Raw genomic sequence first — 20776 nt, forward strand, 5'->3', positions numbered from 1 at the left:
ATAATAGTACACAAAAATATATCACTGTACCATTAAGGCATTAAGAGAGAGAAAATGTATCACCGAATCTCAAATTGCTCTCTTATGTGCATGTCAAATAAATAGACCCTATACGCCTAGATACACTCGTGAAAAGAAATGGTAACAAATGGGTGAAAGACTAGAAACTAGTACTAATGATATGGAGTACAAGATATTTAAACAAAAAAAAATAATGCATGTATTAATAAGCGTGAAATATTCAACATTAAAAAAAAAGAAAACGAACAAAGTATCTGCTGTTCAGTCACAGCTCCTCCTACACTTGCATCGAATCCCTTTAATTTTATCTCGTACACAACACTTTTTCATTGTTTCCCACTACACTCTCTCTCCACTCCCACACTCCCCTATACCATACCACTCCCCCCTTCCCTTTATAGAAAACCAAACTCAAACAAACTCTGCTACTTCAAAATACGATACCAATACATTACACAAACTAATGGATGAAAGGCTAGAAACTGAGCTTATTTCAATCCCAGCAACACCGCGGGCAACGTCAACACCAGAGATACTAACACCCACCGGACAACGCTCTCCGAGGCCACCAACTGCGGGTGGTGCGGCGGCGAAAGAGTCCAAGTCTGCAGCATGGACACCCACTTCATTTATTTCACCAAGGTTTTTAAGTCCTATTGGAACACCCATGAAAAGGGTGTTGGTTAATATGAAAGGTTATTTAGAAGAAGTTGGTCATTTAACTAAGCTTAACCCACAAGATGCTTGGCTTCCTATTACTGAGTCTAGAAATGGTAATGCTCATTACGCTGCGTTTCATAACCTTAATGCTGGTGTTGGGTTTCAAGCTCTTGTTCTTCCTGTTGCCTTCTCTTTTCTTGGATGGTAATTTCTTTTTTTCTCCTTTTAACCTTTTTTTTTTTTTTTTTTGAATTTTAATTCTTATTTTTGAGTTTGGAATTTTGTGGGTGTTTTATTATTAATTTGGGTGCTTAATTGTTTGTCATTTACTCCCTCGGTCAGACAATTGTAGTCAAGGAACAGTGTAATTTGAACCCTGCAAGAATATTGATTTGTCTGAATTTGGTGCATGAAATAAATTACTGGTAATATCTGATTTTTGAAAGTTAATTTCCCTGAAATAATTGTAGATTCCAATTTATTGCAAGAATTTTTACAGTGGCACACTTGTACAAATGGTAACATAAAAGGGTACTTGTATATCTGAAACTCTGAAGGACCACATGTATTGATTCTCACCTCTCTAACAAAGTAAGAGTCTAACTATTTGTTGGTCAAATATCAATCATGTGATTATTTGGTTGTACAAACATGTACTCTCTTCCTTTAGAATTAGTTCCGTTACTTCGGATTTCGGAATAATATAATAGGATGTTCAGTGAAAATTGTCAATTTTACTACCCCATTAATTTTAATCTATAACAAAGGAATTTTTATTATCTCACAAGTAATACCCCTTTGTTGCAACGAAAAATTAACGAGGTTATTAAAATATACTGTAAATACTCATTTTAATTCCTTCATCAAATTTAATTTTCCAGTTTTTGTTGCTAATAAGCTCTAATCATGGAGTGTAATTAAGCATGCTTAATCTAATTAAAGTGAACAAGAAGTGGGGATGTTCTTTATGCTTTTTGGATGATATTAATCTATATATTTCTTTTAATGGTAGAAAAAAGAAAAATAAGAAGAAAGATGATGATTGGATTAACAAAATGATTAAGTTATATCACACCCAGCTTTTGCTTTCTGCATACCTCCCATGATTTTTGACTTGCTGTTGCCAATTACCGGGACCAGTAATGATTTTGTTTCAATGTTGCTATTTGAATGAGGGGACCATTTAGGTTCACATTCTCAATTTCTGGTCAAAATATAAACTTTATTTTATTTTTTTCTGTTTTTGTTTTTGTTATTGTTTTTGTTTATGCCAAATTATGATATTGTTCTGTTTAGTGATAACAATGATGTGCTTTTAACACCTTTGCAAATTTGTCTGACTTTGGTACAAATTGTAGACCTTTTTACTTTTTCACTTTTCCTAAGTAATCCTTAAAATAGTACTACATATTTGGCATGGATTCTTAAGATATTATTAGCTTCGAACACCTTGAATTGTGCAATTGCAATGACTGTTAATAGTGTAGTTCATTTGAAACTGTATGCAATGATTTGTATAGAATAATGATTTAGGCTCTCTTCTCCTTTGCTAAAAAAACACAAGTAAGCTGTGGAAAACCGAAAACATAACCTTATTCTATGACTTGACTTTACAAATGAAGGTTTTTATTTGAAATTGGTAGTGAAAACGTAACATTATAAGTATGTTGTCTGTATCTCAATAACACCTTACGAATCATGGACTCAGATTTATTGCAGAAATAGCTGGTTTGGATGATATGGTTGCCTACTTCTAAATGCCAGCAGAAACCTTGTAGTAAAATGGTTGATGTTATTGCAATTACATGAACATCTTAAATACGTAGATTTTATCTAAAATGATCTCTGAATTTTATTGCTTACATGCACCTTTTTGTCCCTTTAAGCTAATTACATTGTAACAGAAGTATTACATTGCCTCACAATTTGATGTGACCAAAATAGTTTCTTATAGTTGAAAGTAAGAAAGATATCTGTCTCAATGCTTCATTTCAATGTATTGCAGGGGTTGGGGTATATTTGCATTGACCATAGCCTACTTTTGGCAACTCTACACGCTGTGGATTCTCGTTCAGCTACATGAAGCCGTGCCTGGGAAAAGATATAACAGATACGTTGAACTGGCAGAAGCTGCATTTGGTATGCTTTCGTACATTTTGTGCAGTCACCTCTTATTGAAAATGGAAAACGAATTCTGGTCCTAATCAGTATAATATCTAGCATTCTTCATTTCACATTGACGACTGTCAGACTTCAATAGCTTCTCAGCTAATTACCTCAAATCATTCTTTGTAACGTAGGGAAAAAGCTTGGTGTATGGCTTGCACTCTTTCCAACTGTATATTTGTCTGCTGGAACTGCAACTGCTCTGATACTGGTCGGAGGGGAGACAATGAAACTTTTTTTTGAAATAGTTTGTGGACCACTTTGCTCATCAAATCCTCTGACTACAGTTGAATGGTACCTGGTTTTCACTTCATTGTGCATCGTTCTATCTCAGCTTCCAAATCTTAATTCAATAGCTGGACTCTCGCTTGTTGGGGCAGTCACTGCTATCACCTACTCTACCATGGTTTGGGTGCTTTCCGTAAGTCAACGTAGGCCACCACAAATCTCGTATGAGCCAGTCTCATTTCCATCTGCAACAGCTTCCTTGTTTTCAGTTCTCAATGCTCTTGGAATAATAGCCTTTGCATTCAGGGGCCACAATTTAGTCTTGGAGATCCAGGTATGGATTTCTTCAGCTTTAAAACAGTGATGTCATAATATTGTTTTCTGTCTCTAATGTATCCAATTTCGTAGCTCTTGTACTTAAAAAAAAGATTTCTAAATTGACAGCAGCGGACTATAGCATGATCACATAAAGCATGTGAAATCAAAAGTGACAAAGAAAATCTTGTGCAGTAGTTAGAATGTATCTAATAACTTTGTGAACTTGATTTTGATGATTTTGTACATTTAAGCTCATGACATGGCTGTTTCAGGCTACAATGCCATCAACGTTTAAGCATCCAGCTCATGTACCAATGTGGAAGGGAGCTAAAGTTGCGTATTTTTTCATTGCCATGTGCCTCTTTCCCATAGCAATTGGAGGATATTGGGCGTACGGGAACCTTGTAAGTCTGGCTTCTACATATCTAATAACTTTGTGTATCTATATATATATAATTATTATTCAGATCACCTGAAGGGATTCATGGATTCATAGTGAATAAAAATCATGCCGACTCTGATAATTTGAATAAGATCACGCAACAAATGGAATCTTATATTAGAAGTTCACTTTTCTTCTTTGTTAGTTTAGACTTGAGAGAGTCAATACTCAATATCAATTTATAGGGTGGATTTGATTAAGATAATCTGTGGAAATTCTTGAACGCTACCATAATTTACATATAAACTAGATTGTCTTTCAAGCAGAATTAGAGTTTTGTTTGCATTAACTGCACTCTAGATTAGAACTAGCAGCTCAAATGTTTTAAAATTTATCTTCCACAATCTGTGTCAGCATGTCAGCATGCTATGGCCTGCACTTTGCTACTGAGAAATTAAGTCGGCATCAAAAGGCATCACTGCTTTTCTGATTAAGGATATGAATTTAAGGCACTTACATGATTGTACCCATAATGCAGGACCTTCCCTGCTATTTGGTAAAACTATGCTTCCTGTTTCTATTTGATATTCATGTGAATACTTCATCTCATGAGAATACCTACTTACTTTCTCATAGATCTGATATTCGTACATTATATCATGTCTTTTGACCACTTAATAACAAAAGCTGGAGTTGAAAATTATGTCAGATCTAGACAGATTCACATAATATTATGATTGAAAATTTATTATGATGATCTACTGATTAATTGATTATATGATCTTATTGCTTTCATTCATGATGTTCTGTCAAAAATATGAACTAAGTGCATTTCCCTCTTACAGATGCCTTCAGGGGGGATGCTCACCGCTATATATGCATTCCATAGTCATGACATTGCTCGAGGACTACTAGCAATGACTTTCCTTTTGGTCGTATTCAGCTGCTTGAGCAGCTTCCAGATATACTCCATGCCTGTTTTTGACAGCTTCGAAGCCAGCTATACAAGCAGGACTAATCGCCCATGCTCAGTATGGGTTAGGTCCAGTTTCAGAGTTTTCTACGGATTTGTCAATCTCCTTATAGGCGTGGCATTCCCTTTCCTATCAAGCCTTGCTGGCTTGTTGGGAGGGCTCACTCTCCCTGTCACATTTGCTTACCCCTGTTTCATGTGGGTGCTCCTTAAGCAGCCCCCGAAACACAGTTGCAGTTGGTATTTGAATTGGATCCTAGGATGGATTGGAATTGCTTTCAGTCTCGCGTTTTCAATTGGAGGAATTTGGAGCATTGTTACTAGTGGACTCAAGTTAAAGTTCTTTAAGCCAAACTAATAGTAGGACTTGCCAACTGCTATATTTGTACGTGCGCCACAAGGGCGCAGACCACGCTGTTTTGCTTCTTGATAATTTGTGTAATATGTAAATTTTGAGGATGCTTTTGATTTATTTTTGCTTTTATATATGTAAGGTATTTTCACATTATGTCTTCACGATTGTTTTCTATGCTCTCTAGTATTCCAGTTATTAATCCAATTATCCCTCGAATGGATTTATGGAATTTGATCCCTAAACCACAAGGATATGAGGTGGAGAGCAATATCATTACTCATGTGCTCCATCACCTTAAACTCAACAAAGACTGTAAGGTGTTTTTAATAGCATTTGTTGACTTGTTGTGAAGTGAGTTATATTTGGAGAAAAAAAAAACACTTATACATGGTGACTCAATGAATTGTGGAATTTTTATATTATATTTTGTAGGTAGTAGTCTAGTAGATTAACCTTATCATGGTTAATTCGAGACCAATGTAGTATAATTTAAATTTTCTATCCAAAATAACTTTGGTTAATAAAAAGTATAGCAAAATTAAGGATATTTTTGAACACTATCACCAAGCTAATTAAGAACTAGGAAATTACAATATTCATGTTATCAATAATCTTTTTATTGTTTTTATTTATTTTTTTTTTTTTCTTGAAGAGAGCAACAACCGCTAATGTTTGAATTTCCATCACCTATAACAAGATTATTACATAGTTATAATAAAACCATACTAGGAGATGGAAATCTAGGATGCATGAATCATGATGATATTTAACCGCAACAGTACCAATCGAACACACTAACAAACCAACATTATTTAAAAAGTGCAATTTTGACTGGATGCTGTTAATCCAATAGAGTACAATAATAAACAAAACATCCACTCCAATTCACACTAACATTCCAAAAACCGTATCATTCCCTTCTTCACACTTTGTCCCCCAAACCCCATAACAAAACCCTCCTCCCTAAGCAACTCACTCATTCCCTCACATACCCCTCTCTCTCACCCTCTCTTCTCCCAAAATCACATCCACAAACAATGAACGCGGAGGTAGAAGGCTGCGGTGTCGAACCACGGCACGAGCCAGAAAATCTGCCATGCCCACGTTGCGACTCAACCAACACAAAATTCTGTTACTACAATAACTACAACTTATCTCAACCTCGCTACTTTTGTAAGTCTTGCCGCCGCTTTTGGACTCGCGGTGGTACTCTCCGCAATGTCCCTGTTGGCGGTGGCACTCGTAAGAAGTCCAAGCGTTCTCGCTCCTCCCCCTCGTCTTCCTCCTCCGCCACCTCATTTCCACTCTCTTCTGCACCCGCGGGTGTCAAAACGGCGGAAATGATTTCGCAGCTACGGAACAATGATGACTTGGAATTGGACTTGAATGATGAAACGAGTTTCACTTCTTTACTGACTACCACTGCCACCACTACTAATAATAATGCTAATCGTGTAAATGGTGGAATGTTTACGGGGTTGCCCGGGTACGGGCTCGGGCTCGGCTTTGATATCGGGTCATCTGGATTTGCTGATATCGGGTTCGGGTTTGGAGGATCCATGAGTATGAATGATGAGACTCATGTTATGGGTCAGAATGACGGTACTAACACGTGGCAGTTTGGTAATGGAGATGGCATGGACGATTCTGATTGCTTTGGTTGGTCTGACCTGGCAATATCAACGTCTGGTAAAGGTTTAGAGTGAAATTTTTTTACTGTGTCTTTTACCTTCCCTAGGATGATAAACTTTTTTACCCTCGAAATGTGTTACTTCGGTTTCCAATTGGTAGTTTTATTGGGGTGTGATGAGCATAAGATATCTTTGTAGAGGATGTTCCCTAAACTTGGGTCAATGTGTTCATGGTTTAGTGTTTAGAGAGTGGATAATGCTTGTTTTTGTGGATAATAGTATCCTAATATTTCTTAATCTTCGTTACTTTAACTACGATTTTAAATAATGCAGCGGTAATTACGTGAATGATACGAATCATATGATCGAACAATCACTTGTGTATTGAAAGGCATAAATTAGATAAGATCGCCATGCTTCTCGAAATCTTTTATGATCATGAGAGTCTACATATATAGCTACAATGTCTAGCTTATGCTGAACACAAAGTTTCATATGTGGTCAGGGTTACTTGTTCAGGGGTTACTTACTCGGTCAGGGGTTACTCACTCGATTATAGGTTACTCAGTTAGTCAGGGTTTACTTGGTTAAGGGTTACACGATCAGTAAGGGGTTATTCAGTTAGTCAGGAGTTGCTCAGTCGGAGGTTACTTGGTCAGAAGTTACTCGGTCAGTCAGAGGTTACTCAATTAGTCAGGAGTTGCTTGATCAGGGGTTATTCGGTCGGTCATGAGTTACCTGATCAGGAGTTACTCGTGTGTTAGCAGACCACACAGTGTGGTCAGTCGCATAAAAAATTATAAATTATGTTGTAAGCTGAATATGGGTTTCGACAACCACAAAAAATTAATTGTTTAAATAAATTTTAGTAAACACAATAGAATAAAACGTCCTATTAAAACAATAGTTTCTATTACCTCTCGTATGGTGGTTTATAAGAATAGGAGTCCAATATATGCAATAAATTTGTCTTTCTATAAAAATGTTAAAATTTAAGCAATAAAGAATTTTGTTGATACACATCTTGTATGTGTAAATAATTTGTCAAGAACTGTAGTTGATGTGTTAATTAAACTTCGTGATAAGATTTTGCTGCAAAACAAACTATTAAGGAAGACAACGATTTAACCTAACTGTATCCATTACCATTTTTATACCACTTGTAACACTTCAATAATTCTATCATTCAACCTGTAAGTAACTTTCATAAAATGTAAGAGAATTACTGACGTAATACCATGTGTTGGCAAAATCAGAATTTAGCAACAGAAAAACTAAATTAAAATAAGAAGAAAAAAAATTAGAAAACAACACCACAAATTTCTCAAATATAGGATTATAACACCACAAAACTCAAACTACCCTAGCCCCCGCAACCACCTCACATATCGACACGACGCATCATCATAGCCACCGAAACCGACCATGGAAACCCAGAATGGAACTCGGCCATGAAAACCAACCATGGAAACCCTTCACCCTAAAACAGCCAAAATCGACCATGGAAATCCAGATTGGTCGATTTCCATGGCCAATTTCGTCGTTTCAAGGGTGGAGGATAGGAGGTGTGGTTTTGTGCGGTGGTAGGAAAATGCTGGCTGGTTTTCCGTGAGGGGGAAAAGGGGAAGGTAATAAGTCGCTGGTTTTAAGAGTGGTGGTTGGGCTAGTTTCGATGGTGAAGGTGAGGCAGGGAGTGCCGACGGCTGGGGTTGGGCTGCCGGCACTGGCAGTGGTGGTGGTGTGGATGGGTAGGGTTAGGTTTTTAATTTTTGTTTTTATTTTTATCAATCTTTTTTTAAAAACAAATCGATGAGTGACACGTGTTTAGGGTTAGCCCCACTAACGGATTCCATCCAAGAATCCGTTAGATGGCGGTGAAATCCAATTTTTGGATTTTTTTGTGGTGCTAAAATAAATGTTTGAGATTTTCTGGTGTTATAATCCATTTTTTGCAAAATTTGTGGTGTTATTTTCCAACTTTCCCTTAAAATAAAGTCCAAATGCAAATCTAAATTAAGTCTTACAAATTGAACCATTAAGGTCCTTTATTTAAACCAAAATAACAAATAAATAAATAACCCAAACAAAAGTTTAAGAAAGTTCAAAGTTCATGCAATGAAATAAACTACGAGTAGTAACCAACTTTCCACTTAATTCCCATGATGCATGTCCAAACTATACAAACACTTGTGTAGACACCCAAATGTGTCTCCCCAAAACCAAACCCAGTGATGAATACCTTTCATGTCATTTGATTATCGAACAAAGCGAAAGTGTGAAAGGTTTAGTGATGTGGATGTTTTTATTAAAATATCTCTCTTTCTGTTTTCAAAAATGTTTCTTCTTTCACTCTATTTATATAAAAATAGCCAGTCCAATTTGGTTTGGTCCATGATAAGAGTCCAATAATAGTGTAGTTGGATTGGGCTTGAAAAGAGTTTTCTAATGATATATTATAAGCCCAATTCCGATGAATTATGAGGAAGTTATTGATTAAATTAAATTAGGCCCAATGATTTTAAATGTGGCCCAATGATCTAGAGGAGGGCCTATTAATTATTATTCCTAAAGTAATTAGGATTGATTTTGATCTTCTAGGAATATCTAGAAGGTTCTCTTTAATTCTAATAAGATTAGGATTGATAATTATTTTTTTTTGAAAAAAAGAAAAAAGATGGCCTATTAATTATTATTCCAAAAGTAATTAGGATTGATTTTGATCTTCTAGGAATATCTAGAAGGTTCTATTTAATTCTAATAAAATTAGGATTGATAATTATTTTTTTTTTAAAAAGAAAAAAAAATGTTTTATTTTGAATAAAATATATTAAATCTGATTTTAAAACTGCTTGGACGCAGAATTACCTGTAACCGGTTTAAAAAGTGATTCCGCGTGTAAAAGCGCGTTGTACTTTTGAACCAGCGAGAGACGACAGAGTTGTCGCCTGACGCTGACTTTCGTCGCCTGGCGACGAACTTGTCGTCTAGCGTTGAATCCTGTCGTTGGCGATATGAGGTATTTAATTCCGAATATGATTTTTTTTTTATCCCGTGCTGTTTTTCCTATAAATAGGGGTCAAATTTTCATGTTTTCAATCATCTACAATTCACAATCAATCATCTATTCTCTTCTCTCAAAAGCTAGGAGCTTTCTCTTTCTCTTCTTTTTCTAAACCTTCCCCTTTTTACAAAATACAAAATTCCACATTCACAAGTTCTAGACACACCTAGGCCCTATTCTTTTGAGCTTCTGGGCAGAGCAGAGCAGGGGTCAACAGAGCAGAGCAGATTAAATTTCAGCATAGCAGATTTCAGGATAGCAGAGCAGAGAAGAGTCGAGCCGAGCAGAGCAGATTTCAACATTATTATTAATACTATTATTAATGTTATTATTATTAATGTTGTTATTATTATTATTATTATTATTATTATTATTATTATTATTACTACTACTATTATTACTATTATTATTATTATTAATGTTGTTGTTATTATTATTATTAATAATATTATTATTAATACTATTATTAATGTTATTATTATTAATGTTGTTGTTATTATTATTATTACTACTATTACTAAGTGCATATACCATTGATTTAGGTGAGTGAAAACATAAATATATGTATACCATATTTAACATATGTTAATAGTAGAAAGATAAAAGACAACGGTTTACTTATATTTATCTCACAAAAATTTTAAAATAAAATGATTTAATGATTAATAATGATTTTACTTATAATTTTGTCTTAATCATATATTTTATACCCTAAATATAATAATGATATACAAAGTACTACTTGAAAACAACCTCTTTTTTAATTCTTAAATTGTATGGAAAGGTTTGAAAAATAATTCAACTCAATGAACTAACAATCAATACCCACATACATATAATGTTTCTACACATTGTGATTCTAATATCAAATGTTTATAAAATAAATTTTTATTAATTGTTATTATTATTTATTTTTTTGAAAGAATTGTTATAATTATTAGAAATAATTAATTAATAATATTATTAAATATTAATTCTTAATTGTTTGAATTATTAAATATTAATAATGATAACTATTATTATTAATTATTATTATGATTAATAAAAATTAATTATCATTAATATTAATAATTATTAAAATTATTTTATTAATAATTATTATAATTATTCAAAATAATAAATTATTATCATCAATACAATATTAATTATTATTATTATTATTGAATATTAATTATTATTATTGTTATTATTAATTATTATTTGAAAATAGAGCAAAGCAGTGCAGAGCAGAGCAGAGTAGATTTGATTTGAGCAGAGCAGAGCAGAGCAGAGCAGGGCTCAGCAGAGCAAAGCAGAGCAGAGCAGCTCTAAGGAACGAGGCCCTAGCCAAGTTCGAAATTCCCTTCGCCCTAGACATGAAAGGTTGATAATTTCTGAGAGTTTGGTCCCAAACCTCTATTTCAATTATTTAATTTAATTGTTTTGTTTTATTATTTTCCTTGAAGTTACTAACGTGTGTATTTTGTTATTAGAAAGAGGTACGAGGCTGAAGTAAGTACTTTAATTGCTTTATTGATTTTTTGATATAGAAATCATGCTTAGATTATTTTGTTGATTCCTAGTATCATGTTAAGATGTTTTATTGCTTCCTAGTATCATGTTTAGGGTTAACTAAAATTTCTAATATCATGTATATTTTATTATGATGCTTCCTATTTCTTTTCTAATATCATGTTAGTGTCATGTTAGGGATAAAGATTTGATCTTTAATGTTTAGTGACATGCTAGGGTTTGTTATTAATCTTGTTAATATCATGTCTAGGATCTTGCTAATATTATTAAGCTTTATTGAGATTGAGATTATGATGATGATGATTTATTATTATGTTGCTTGATATATATTTTTATTGTTATTGCTTGATCACGCCCTCTCTTGCGAGTTTAAAGGGAATTTGTACTTGTAATCACGCTTAATAAGATAATTAATAATCTTGTTTAGGCTAATATGATTATAATTCAAGTGATCACCGAAATAGTTTCGTTTGTGCATTAATTCAACCAACATAGATTAAACAGGTTTAGGGTTATCCTAATGATTTCATCTTAGTCAGAAAGCGCACATGAATACGAGAAGAATAAAGTAGAGGCCTATTTAGGGCAAGTTCAATCTCTTTTAGGTTGGATTTGTACCTTTATCCCCGAACTTCCAGTCATGGTTCTAGACCTATTGGAGTTAACGATCTCCTGGATCGTTAAGGGGTGTAACCTTCACCCTGTGAACGGTTTACAAGTTCCTAAAACTTGTTAGCGACTTTTTTACTCTAGCTTCCTTCCCTTTGAACGCCACCATGCTTAAGTGTATGATCACCGTGGGGCTCAAGTGTGGGATGCTTGAAATATTACCTATAGTAGGGCTCAAGTGTGGGATGCTTGAAATATTCCCTACAGGTTTTGGTGACTCCACTAGGGAGGATTTCTATTTTAATTCCTAAAATTTATTTTGGCAATGATTTAGAATGAGTGGATGAGACTCGAAAAGTTCTAAGTATTTCATGTGCGTAATTTTGATTGACATTATTGGCATATGCATCAAAAGGTCTGCATTGGAAAGACCATCCGAAATGCGTAAAAAACATAGGATTTTTACACGTAGGAAATTAGGGAAATATCTTTCACAACTAAAGTCGAAATAACACTACGAAATAAAACTGAAAAACTCAAGAACAGAAAGCTGCCGAGGCATGTAGGAATTAACGCTGAGAAAACAGCGTCAGCGCCAAACGATGGCGATGTCGCCTAGCGACAGTCTTTTCGACTGGCGACAGTGCCAACGTCTGGCGACAGACGCTATTTTCTCGCGTCGAATTCTTCTAATACCGAGCCAGAAATCTACCTTCTTGTTTCGACTAGCTTTCTAGTACTGTTTGCTCGGTTTTACTTCCTGATTGAGTTTTTCCCTTTTTTTTGAAACCCATATGTGTTCTACATATGGCCATAACCCTCTGGGGATTCACGCTCCATCTACCCAATCGAACGCTCCTGGCAACGAAGGGTACATCCGAGTTTGTTGAATTCACCAAACCGTGGAAACGAGTTTAACTCGCGGGGTCCCATCCACTCGGGCCAACCCTTCCAAAGGTAAGGCTTTCGCGCGGTGCATCCGGACTCATAACCATGGACCCTCTTTTACCAACCCATATCCCGAACTTTAGAGAAGTAGAGCCATGGTTAGGTTGCAAACTTATTGCATCATATCGTGACTATATGACTACTTGTGCATTATTTATTGTGCATATCTTATATGTGTTTTCCCCTAACCGTTTGTTTAACTTGTGAATGAGTTAAATAAATTAATTAATGACTAAGGAATTTGCTAATTTAATTAATAAATTAATTATAAATGATTAAAGTCTAATAAATTGATCAAACTTGACTTAGTACGACTTTTAGGCTTGTCCCTTTAGAGCAAAATACTCGAAACAGTCCCAGATCGATGTTTCAGAATGGCGCAGAGATTTGGATTGTGGCGCCACGCGCTAGAGATTAGCGCCAGGCGACGATCCCGTCGTTTGGCGCTGACCCTTAGCGTCTGGCGACAGTTCTGTCGTCTGACGACAGCCTGTATTTTTGGTCGAGTCTTCACGACGAGTCTGATTAATCAATTTGCTAAAACAGTTTAATCTTTTTATTAAAGGGAGTAATCATGTTTAGTCCTTAATTGAGTCTATGCGAGTCAAACATGTCATCTACACTCACTAATCTTAGCACACCTATGCGAGTCAAATATGTCACCATGACCATGTCTTAGGTTCAAGCATGAGTCGGTTTTTTCCGTCATTTGAGTTGGGGGTGCATTCTATTTCTAATTATTTCATATCTTTCCATCTACATCATCTTTCCATTCTCCACATGCTTTCTCCATATCACAACCTTCATTCTTCCTACCTCCTTCCATCTACTACATGTTGAATAGAGTTCGAGTCAAATAATTAACAAAAAGTATCTATAACTTCCCTTTTCACAGCACTTGGTCAAGGAGAGAAGGGAGATTAATCAAGGACAACACCTTTGTTCAAATACTACTTTTTGACAAACCCATAAGTCGGAAAAAAAAAAGCCAAGAAGATAAAGGCATCTCAAGAAGAAGTTAATGAACTTAGGAAAGACGTGGCCAACCTAACTGAATTGATGAAGAGTATAGCTCTTCAAGTCAATGACCCTGTGAGGCAACAACAAATGGAGCTCATGCAAGAAAGATTGAGCAAAATATCCAATGACTATAGATTCCAGGGCATTAGCTCACAAGGGGTCTCAGTGGACAAGGAACTTCTTCTGTAGAAGTTCAATGCCAGTGACATCCCTAAATTCAAGGCAACAGATAATCCTTACTTTCACTTAAGAGCGTTCGAGACAATAATGAACATTAAAGAGATAGATAAGAAAACTTTTCATACACTGTTTTCTTTATCACTCGAAACTGTTTGTCTACAATGGCTCTTTTCCCTTGACAAGGAGAAAACCTCTACTTGGAATGCCATTGTAAATGCTTTTATTGATAGGTACAAGTGTAATATTCAAGATGAAACTGACCATAGACAACTCAAGATGCTAAAGCAAAAAGAAAACGAAAGGTTCACTTCTTTCTTCAACAGGTGGAGGGAAACTTCCGCTAATATGATTGAAGTTCCTACTGAAAAGGAGTCTGTAAGGATGTTCATCAAGAACCTTCAGGACAAGTATTCGAAGCATTTGAAATATCAACACAACTTGAATACTTTCAAGATCGTCTACGACATAGGTATTGAAATCGAAGATGACCTTGCGAAACAAAAAACTACTAACAATAATAACAACAGTGGCTGGAAAGGAAAGAAGAACGACAATCCTTTTTCTTCTGAAAACACCCAGTCTAGTAACAATGTTAGTACCTTTGACCTAAATGATATCTTAGCAATGGATAATCAAGGATCTGAAAGGAAACCCAAAAGAGAGTTCACACCCATTGGAATGACCTATAATGTTGCTTTCGATCGTCTCCATGATCGAGGATTAATCAAACCTATGGGCCCCACTGAAGATCCAATGCCAGAAAAGCGATCTTCAAGATGGAATCCCAACTCTTATTGCAAGTACCATCAAGGAAAGGGTCATACCACAGATGAATCACTAGTCGAAAAATGTAAAAGAGCACCGGTTCAAACCCCCCATAGCACCGGTTTTGAATCGGTGTTCATTTGAGGGATGCCAAAAAGTGAGAGTTTTTGCCACCGGTTTAGAACCGGTGGCAATAACACAGTTATTAACACCGGTTCTATTCAGAATCGGTGCCAATAATACAGTTTTGCACCGGTTCGGTTCAGAACCGGTGCCCTTTATGCCCCAAAAAAAATAAATTTTATTTTATTTTATTTTTTTTTTTTTTTGCATTTTTTTGACTTAAATTGATATATAAACACTTACATATATATAAACTTATAATTTTTATTAATATAAAGCTGTAACATTACAATTTTAATTCCAAAAAAAAAAAAAGAATATAGTTTTATATTGTAACAGACCGACTGTAATAATATTACAACAGTAGCGTAGAGCAGATTGGCAGCAGTGGCGTAGAGCATAGCAGCAGCATCTGCAGGAGCATAGAAGCAGTAGCGTAGACCAGAAGAACAACAAGAGCATAGAAGCATGCAGCAGCTGTGATGCGAGGCAGCAGCTGCAACAGCAGCATTGCGAGGCAGCAGCTGCTGCAGCAGCCTTGCGAGCCAGTAGCTGCAGGGCAGCAGTAGCAGCCTTGCGAGGCAGAAGTTGTAGTGGTTTCATAGACAGAGAATAAGGCATATACCCTTGTTTTGAACAAGACATAAGCTATCTCTTTTTCAAGACTTGTGTGTCGGTCCACAATCACAAGAACAGCCTCAACTGAAACAATATGATTATAAGTCACTACAATTAGTTTCAGTTTAGCAAATGTAAGGTGAAAAGAATATAGGTGCATTAATGGTTAGTAGTATTCAATGAAATATCAAATATCAAACAGATATATCATCTAAGTTGCATTAATGGTTAGCCAGGTTCCAACAATCCCACAATGCTAATTGACACATATGACATGTACAAAAAATGGCAACGCAAAACCTCCAACAGACTCAAAATCCAGAGAAATAAAACAGGGATGACATCTTACTTTATCAAGAGGGATTGCCTTTGACTTGTAAACCTTCAGATCCAACTCATAGCATGTCATGTCAGCAATAATGCCTCTTGCTTTGAAAACTTCAGGAAATTTCCCACTGTATCTTCCTGATATTGTCAATGGGCTTTGTGATGAAAGATTTGGAACATTGATTGGGTGCACCTGATATTTTGATTGCAAACAAATGCAATGGCATTCAGTAGACTAATAAGCATGTTATCAACTAGGACATAAAAAACATGACATCTTACAGCTAGTCCAACAAATTTGCAGCTATCACACTAGCTCATTTAGTGTAAATGTTAGCAGAAAAGATTAAATAAAAGAGCTTTTACCCTGATATTACAGCACCTGACCTATCAAATACAATAGTTTCAAAGACATGCATAACTGGACCTTTGGGAGATATAAACAAGTCTAACACCAAATTAGTCAAACTCAGGTACATAAAGCAATGTTAAAGCTATAATGCTTATAATTTTAGAAATGAGTGTCAAACTCCAGACTAAACTCAAGAATGTGACACAAAGTTTCAATTCATTGATACACCAAATGCATACTTTCCTTTGTTATACTACTCCATAGTTGAGCATGAATGAATCTGTTCAGAACATTATTGCCAATCTTATCAGTTTCATTATCCCTTTTATCTCTATATTTTAATTAAAGGAACAAAACTCCATGTTCTAGTATACTGAATGTCTGAGATATACAGTGATAAAGACGTTATTTGAGACCAAATATAACCCTTTGGCCTTTCCACAACTTGATATCAAAGCTATGCATATATAGATGTAATAAGCAGGAATAAGTTAGCACATAACTAAAGAATAGAAAAAGATATGAACTCATTTTTTTTTGTAAGTCTCGAAGCTTACCATAAAAAACAGTCTATAGTGGGGAGCATATATAATTAGATATGAGCAATATGATGCAAACAGGTTCTGAAGTCCACAAATAAGAAGATGAGACTAACCTCAGCATTATCAAGTTCATCTAATGTGTCGAAAGTTATGTTTGTGAGCACGGTAGATGAGGCTGTAGTAATTAATTTCTGCAAACGAGACTCTATCTTGTTTTAAAAGCAGCCAATGATAAAATTCCTCAATCACAATCACAAGAACAGCCAATGATAACCTCGGCATTATCAGGTTCTGTAGTAATTAATTCGGTCCACGATCACAAGAACAGCCTCAACAACTGATAAAATTCCTCATCCTGTTTTAAAAGCAGCCAATGATCATTTAATTAAGTCATTTAATTAGGGGAGCAGGTACAAGTCATCATGTAATTAAGGCAAAAACACTATAGCACTGCTTAGTAAACACTACCATTGAAAAATGACTGCAGAAGAACTTATGTTCTCACAGTGCAGACAGTTGCACATTGTGTTGGCCAAGATATAACTCATCCCTTATACAGTTATACTGAAATGCTTCTACCAGATCCTAGCATATCGGTAATACATCAATTTTATACACAAGATCCATTGATTGCAATCATTGCATAATTTGCATTATAAGAGGCTATATGAATGTCCAATATAAGCGATCAAGTAAATCCATGTAATCTAATACAAGATGAAACAATGATTAGCTCAACTCTTTTTAGCCTTTGATAAATTGATAGTCAATCTTAATTGTTAATTTGTTATAATGGCAATGCACGGATTCTTTCAATGTAAAGCTACACTCCTAAAACCTGATTTTTAATCCTAACTGTCCATTTATTCATCAAACAATATTTTTGATGGGAGGTTAGCTCTTGCCTTAGCAACAAAGTTCTTACCGCCATAGCTCTACCAAATTTATGTACAGCACGTTCAAATTATACATTGATGTATCTCTCTTAAACATAAAAAACGACGTCATAATTGAAATCTTTCCTAACAATTAATATAACCTATGACTTATCACTATTCAAAATCAGGTTTTTCAAAGTTCAGAAAAACTAATAAAGCACTGAGCTAAACAACTGATTAATTTTTCTTTTATCCAAAAAGGTAGCAACACATATTAAATGTGAGTCATTTAAGCACATGAAATGATATCATTAGATCATTGAAAAATGAGTTTAGAAGTATACATTACGGAGTTCACCTGCTTTAGCATCTTCAAATTTGTCAAAATCGCAGCTTGAACCCCTTAATTAGCAAGGAAATCTTCCTGATCAGGCCTGAGAGAGCAGAGAGCTTTATTAAAAACTAAATGTTAAAATTTCAATCTAATAAAAAGCTTAGTTTGGTAAACTGCCTGAAAGTCTGCTTATAATCATAAATAATCATTTTTACAGAAAAGGAGAAATAAAGGCGAAAATGTACTCTGTATTAGACTTAAAAAGACAATATAGCATTAGAATTCAACAATTCAATTCGGTCATAAACCATCAAACAAATTTTAAATGACATTATTGAACAACTATCGCTCAGCATTAAACCCCCAAAATATACACATAAGTAGTACTACTATGTTTCTGCTTAGATGAGACAAAGATCAAGGCTGGAGAGTGATCTCCCTGACATTGTTAGCAAACACAGAACACACTGTTAGCAACACATAAACAGGCTCAAACCCTTCTCCAATCACAGGAATCACTCGAAACCTCTCCAATACATCCACCCTCAAAATTGTGCATGGGGTACATACTGATACACGTAATCTCAAACTACCAACTAAGTCAAGTGTAAGGCTTTTAGACATACACGTGCATACCCTTATCTCACTGTCCAACCTTCTGAATTCCCACAGCCAATAGGACCTCTTTATTCTGAATTTCTTATTATTAGTATTCCATTAAAAAAAAAAAGAAAGAAAATAGATTTTTAGAAAAATCATCTTTCTTTCTGTCTTTTGAAATATGCAGAAACTATGAATGTTATAACAAAATTTTGAGGCACAACTCAATAAAAAAAAAAAAAACAGATGACAAAAATGAAAATTTTATAAGCAAATATGACAGCAAAACAGCACCAAATTCACTAAATCTGGTCACTAGCATCTAAGTGATCTAACCATGCAAGTACTCTCTCATATCTAAGCAAAAAGAGAGCATGAAAAATATAGAAGAGCATGAAGATTATGCAAACTCTAGAGGTCTCAAAAGAGTTCAGCTAGAATTCCTCACAGCAGAAGTTCATAAGAGCAAAAATCAGGCAAGAAACAAGAGCATAAATAATAAAACTAACGAATATTTGGCATTGAAACAGGTTAATGAGTAAATAAAGAGCATTGTATATTACCTTAGTATCCAACATTATAGAAATAAACTTGTCATCAAAGTGAGCATTGTATTCTCTAACCAAATCAATGGTTTTCTAATGTGAAGCATGGTCACCATGTGACATATTTAATCACGCCACATTCATTCCTTCCTCAGCTAGTTTCCATATCATTTCAAGACTACTCGTCGAAGGACTAATCGTACAAACAATTTTAGTTTTTCTCCAAGCATTAGATTTCGGTTCATCCAAAAGTAAATCAACAGATTGCAGCACAAATGGACCCTATAAATAAAGTGCCAATTAGTTCAATGATTCAACCAAACCATCCAAAACTCGTAACAAATCACTCATCTCGTAACAAATCTCATAGCAAAAAACAATGAATTATATTCAAAACAATAACATCAATTCCTCTAATTAAAGACACTTAACTATCATTCATTAAATGCGATATTCTTGTCAAATATGAATTTAAATATCACAATGAATTAATCAATTAAACTGGACAAATAAATAGAAATTATATAAAAACTCACTAGAGAGATAGGGCCACTGGGAGAATCGACACTAGTAGCAGGTTCAGTGCTTTAATTTTAACAGATCGAACAGTGAAGGACTCCTTTGATAAACATCGTTTTGCGCTTCAATTTGACATCAATCTGAGTAGCCAAATCTTGCACAGTAATCACCTCCAACATTGTACACAATACAATCATGCAAACCTATACATCCATGCAACCAAATTTCCATCACTAAGCAAATTAATCTAACATTTACAAACAACAAAAACCCTAGAAATTGAAAAATAAATCAAATTAACAATCAAAAAAAGGGAAGTATATACATACCAATAACCAAGATCTGAAGCAGAGGACTCGAGAAGAGATAGACCCGTTACCATCGCCGCCGGTGAAGAAAAAGCGCCGCCATGTATGGTGAAATCAAAAAGAGAAAAGGAGAGCGAAAGAAAGAACGATCCAGTTTAGGAGAAAGGAGAGAGAGAGGTGGCGCCGCGGGGTGGAATGGACGGCGGTACGACGGAGCTGAGAGATACGAGAGAGATCCGGTTTAGGAGGGAGGAGAGAGAGAGAGCGAAGAGAGAGAGAACGATCAGAAGGAAAGAGAAAGAAAGAAGAGGGGAAAGAGGGAGAAATAAGAGGGCTGGTTTTTTTTTTAACAGTAAATTCCCACCGGTTCAAACCGGTGCAATTTTATTAATTTGGCACCGATTTAGTTTGAACCGGTGCCATTTCTATTATACAGAATTCCGCCTAATTTTTTTCCCACCGGTTTTTAAGAAACGGTGCCAATAACTCGGTACTCATTTGTATTTTTCTACTAGTGAATGTTACAGATTTCAAAATCTCATTCAAGATCTCATAGAAGCAAATAAGATCCCATTGCCTCTAGCTAGCAAGAAGACTGGGTGATGATCAAGCAAAAGACACAAGACAAGCTTCAACGACAAGATCTCGTGACCCTCCTTTTTCTATCTTTTTTTTTGTTCCTCCTTTCCCCAATAAGTCTAGCATAGGCACCCTTTGTTTTCCTTAGATTTTATTTTGTAGGATCTTTCTTTTATCTTTAATAAAATGAGCATTTCTTTTCTTGCATATGATCATTTCATT

The 20776-nt window shown here is 35.1% G+C and overlaps 2 protein-coding genes and 1 long non-coding RNA gene across 6 annotated transcripts; 2 read left to right on the plus strand and 1 right to left on the minus strand.

Annotated features, from left to right (window-relative positions):
* The first annotated feature begins 276 nt into the window (after positions 1 to 276).
* Positions 277 to 5253, plus strand: LOC145585006 (lysine histidine transporter-like 8). The gene is made up of 5 exons (XM_081641777.1): positions 277 to 885; positions 2687 to 2820; positions 2982 to 3409; positions 3666 to 3797; positions 4621 to 5253. The coding sequence occupies exons 1-5, from the start codon at positions 485 to 487 to the stop codon at positions 5104 to 5106; spliced, it is 1581 nt and encodes a 526-aa protein (XP_081497903.1). The 5' UTR covers positions 277 to 484; the 3' UTR covers positions 5107 to 5253.
* An 887-nt stretch (positions 5254 to 6140) lies between these two features.
* On the plus strand, positions 6141 to 6809 carry LOC145583977 (dof zinc finger protein DOF3.4-like). Its single transcript, XM_081640921.1, has one exon. It carries the CDS (start codon positions 6141 to 6143, stop codon positions 6807 to 6809), a length of 669 nt encoding a protein of 222 aa, XP_081497047.1.
* Positions 6810 to 15198: 8389 nt separating this feature from the next.
* On the minus strand, positions 15199 to 20287 carry LOC145585008 (uncharacterized). 4 transcript variants are annotated; one of them, XR_014100502.1, is made up of 7 exons: positions 19997 to 20287; positions 19685 to 19870; positions 19167 to 19430; positions 18028 to 18103; positions 16905 to 17146; positions 15920 to 16090; positions 15199 to 15654 (listed from the first exon to the last, which is right to left on the minus strand). It is a non-coding gene; the product is annotated as an uncharacterized LOC145585008 (long non-coding RNA). The 4 variants fall into 4 exon arrangements; XR_014100501.1 differs by having other exon boundaries at positions 18014 to 18103; XR_014100504.1 differs by lacking the exon at positions 19167 to 19430.
* Positions 20288 to 20776: the final 489 nt, after the last annotated feature.

Source organism: Chenopodium album, chromosome 16, assembly GCF_948465745.1.
Source record: "Chenopodium album chromosome 16, dcCheAlbu1.1, whole genome shotgun sequence".
Lineage (NCBI taxonomy): Eukaryota > Viridiplantae > Streptophyta > Magnoliopsida > Caryophyllales > Amaranthaceae > Chenopodium > Chenopodium album.

Coding starts and splice junctions, on each gene's coding strand:
- LOC145585006 (XM_081641777.1), top strand. CDS start 485: ATGGATGAAAGGCTAGAAACTGAGCTTATTTCAATCCCAGCAACACCG. Junction 2,821..2,981: donor ACTGGCAGAAGCTGCATTTG/GTATGCTTTCGT, acceptor TTTGTAACGTAG/GGAAAAAGCTTGGTGTATGG. Junction 3,798..4,620: donor ATTGGGCGTACGGGAACCTT/GTAAGTCTGGCT, acceptor TCCCTCTTACAG/ATGCCTTCAGGGGGGATGCT.
- LOC145583977 (XM_081640921.1), top strand. CDS start 6,141: ATGAACGCGGAGGTAGAAGGCTGCGGTGTCGAACCACGGCACGAGCCA.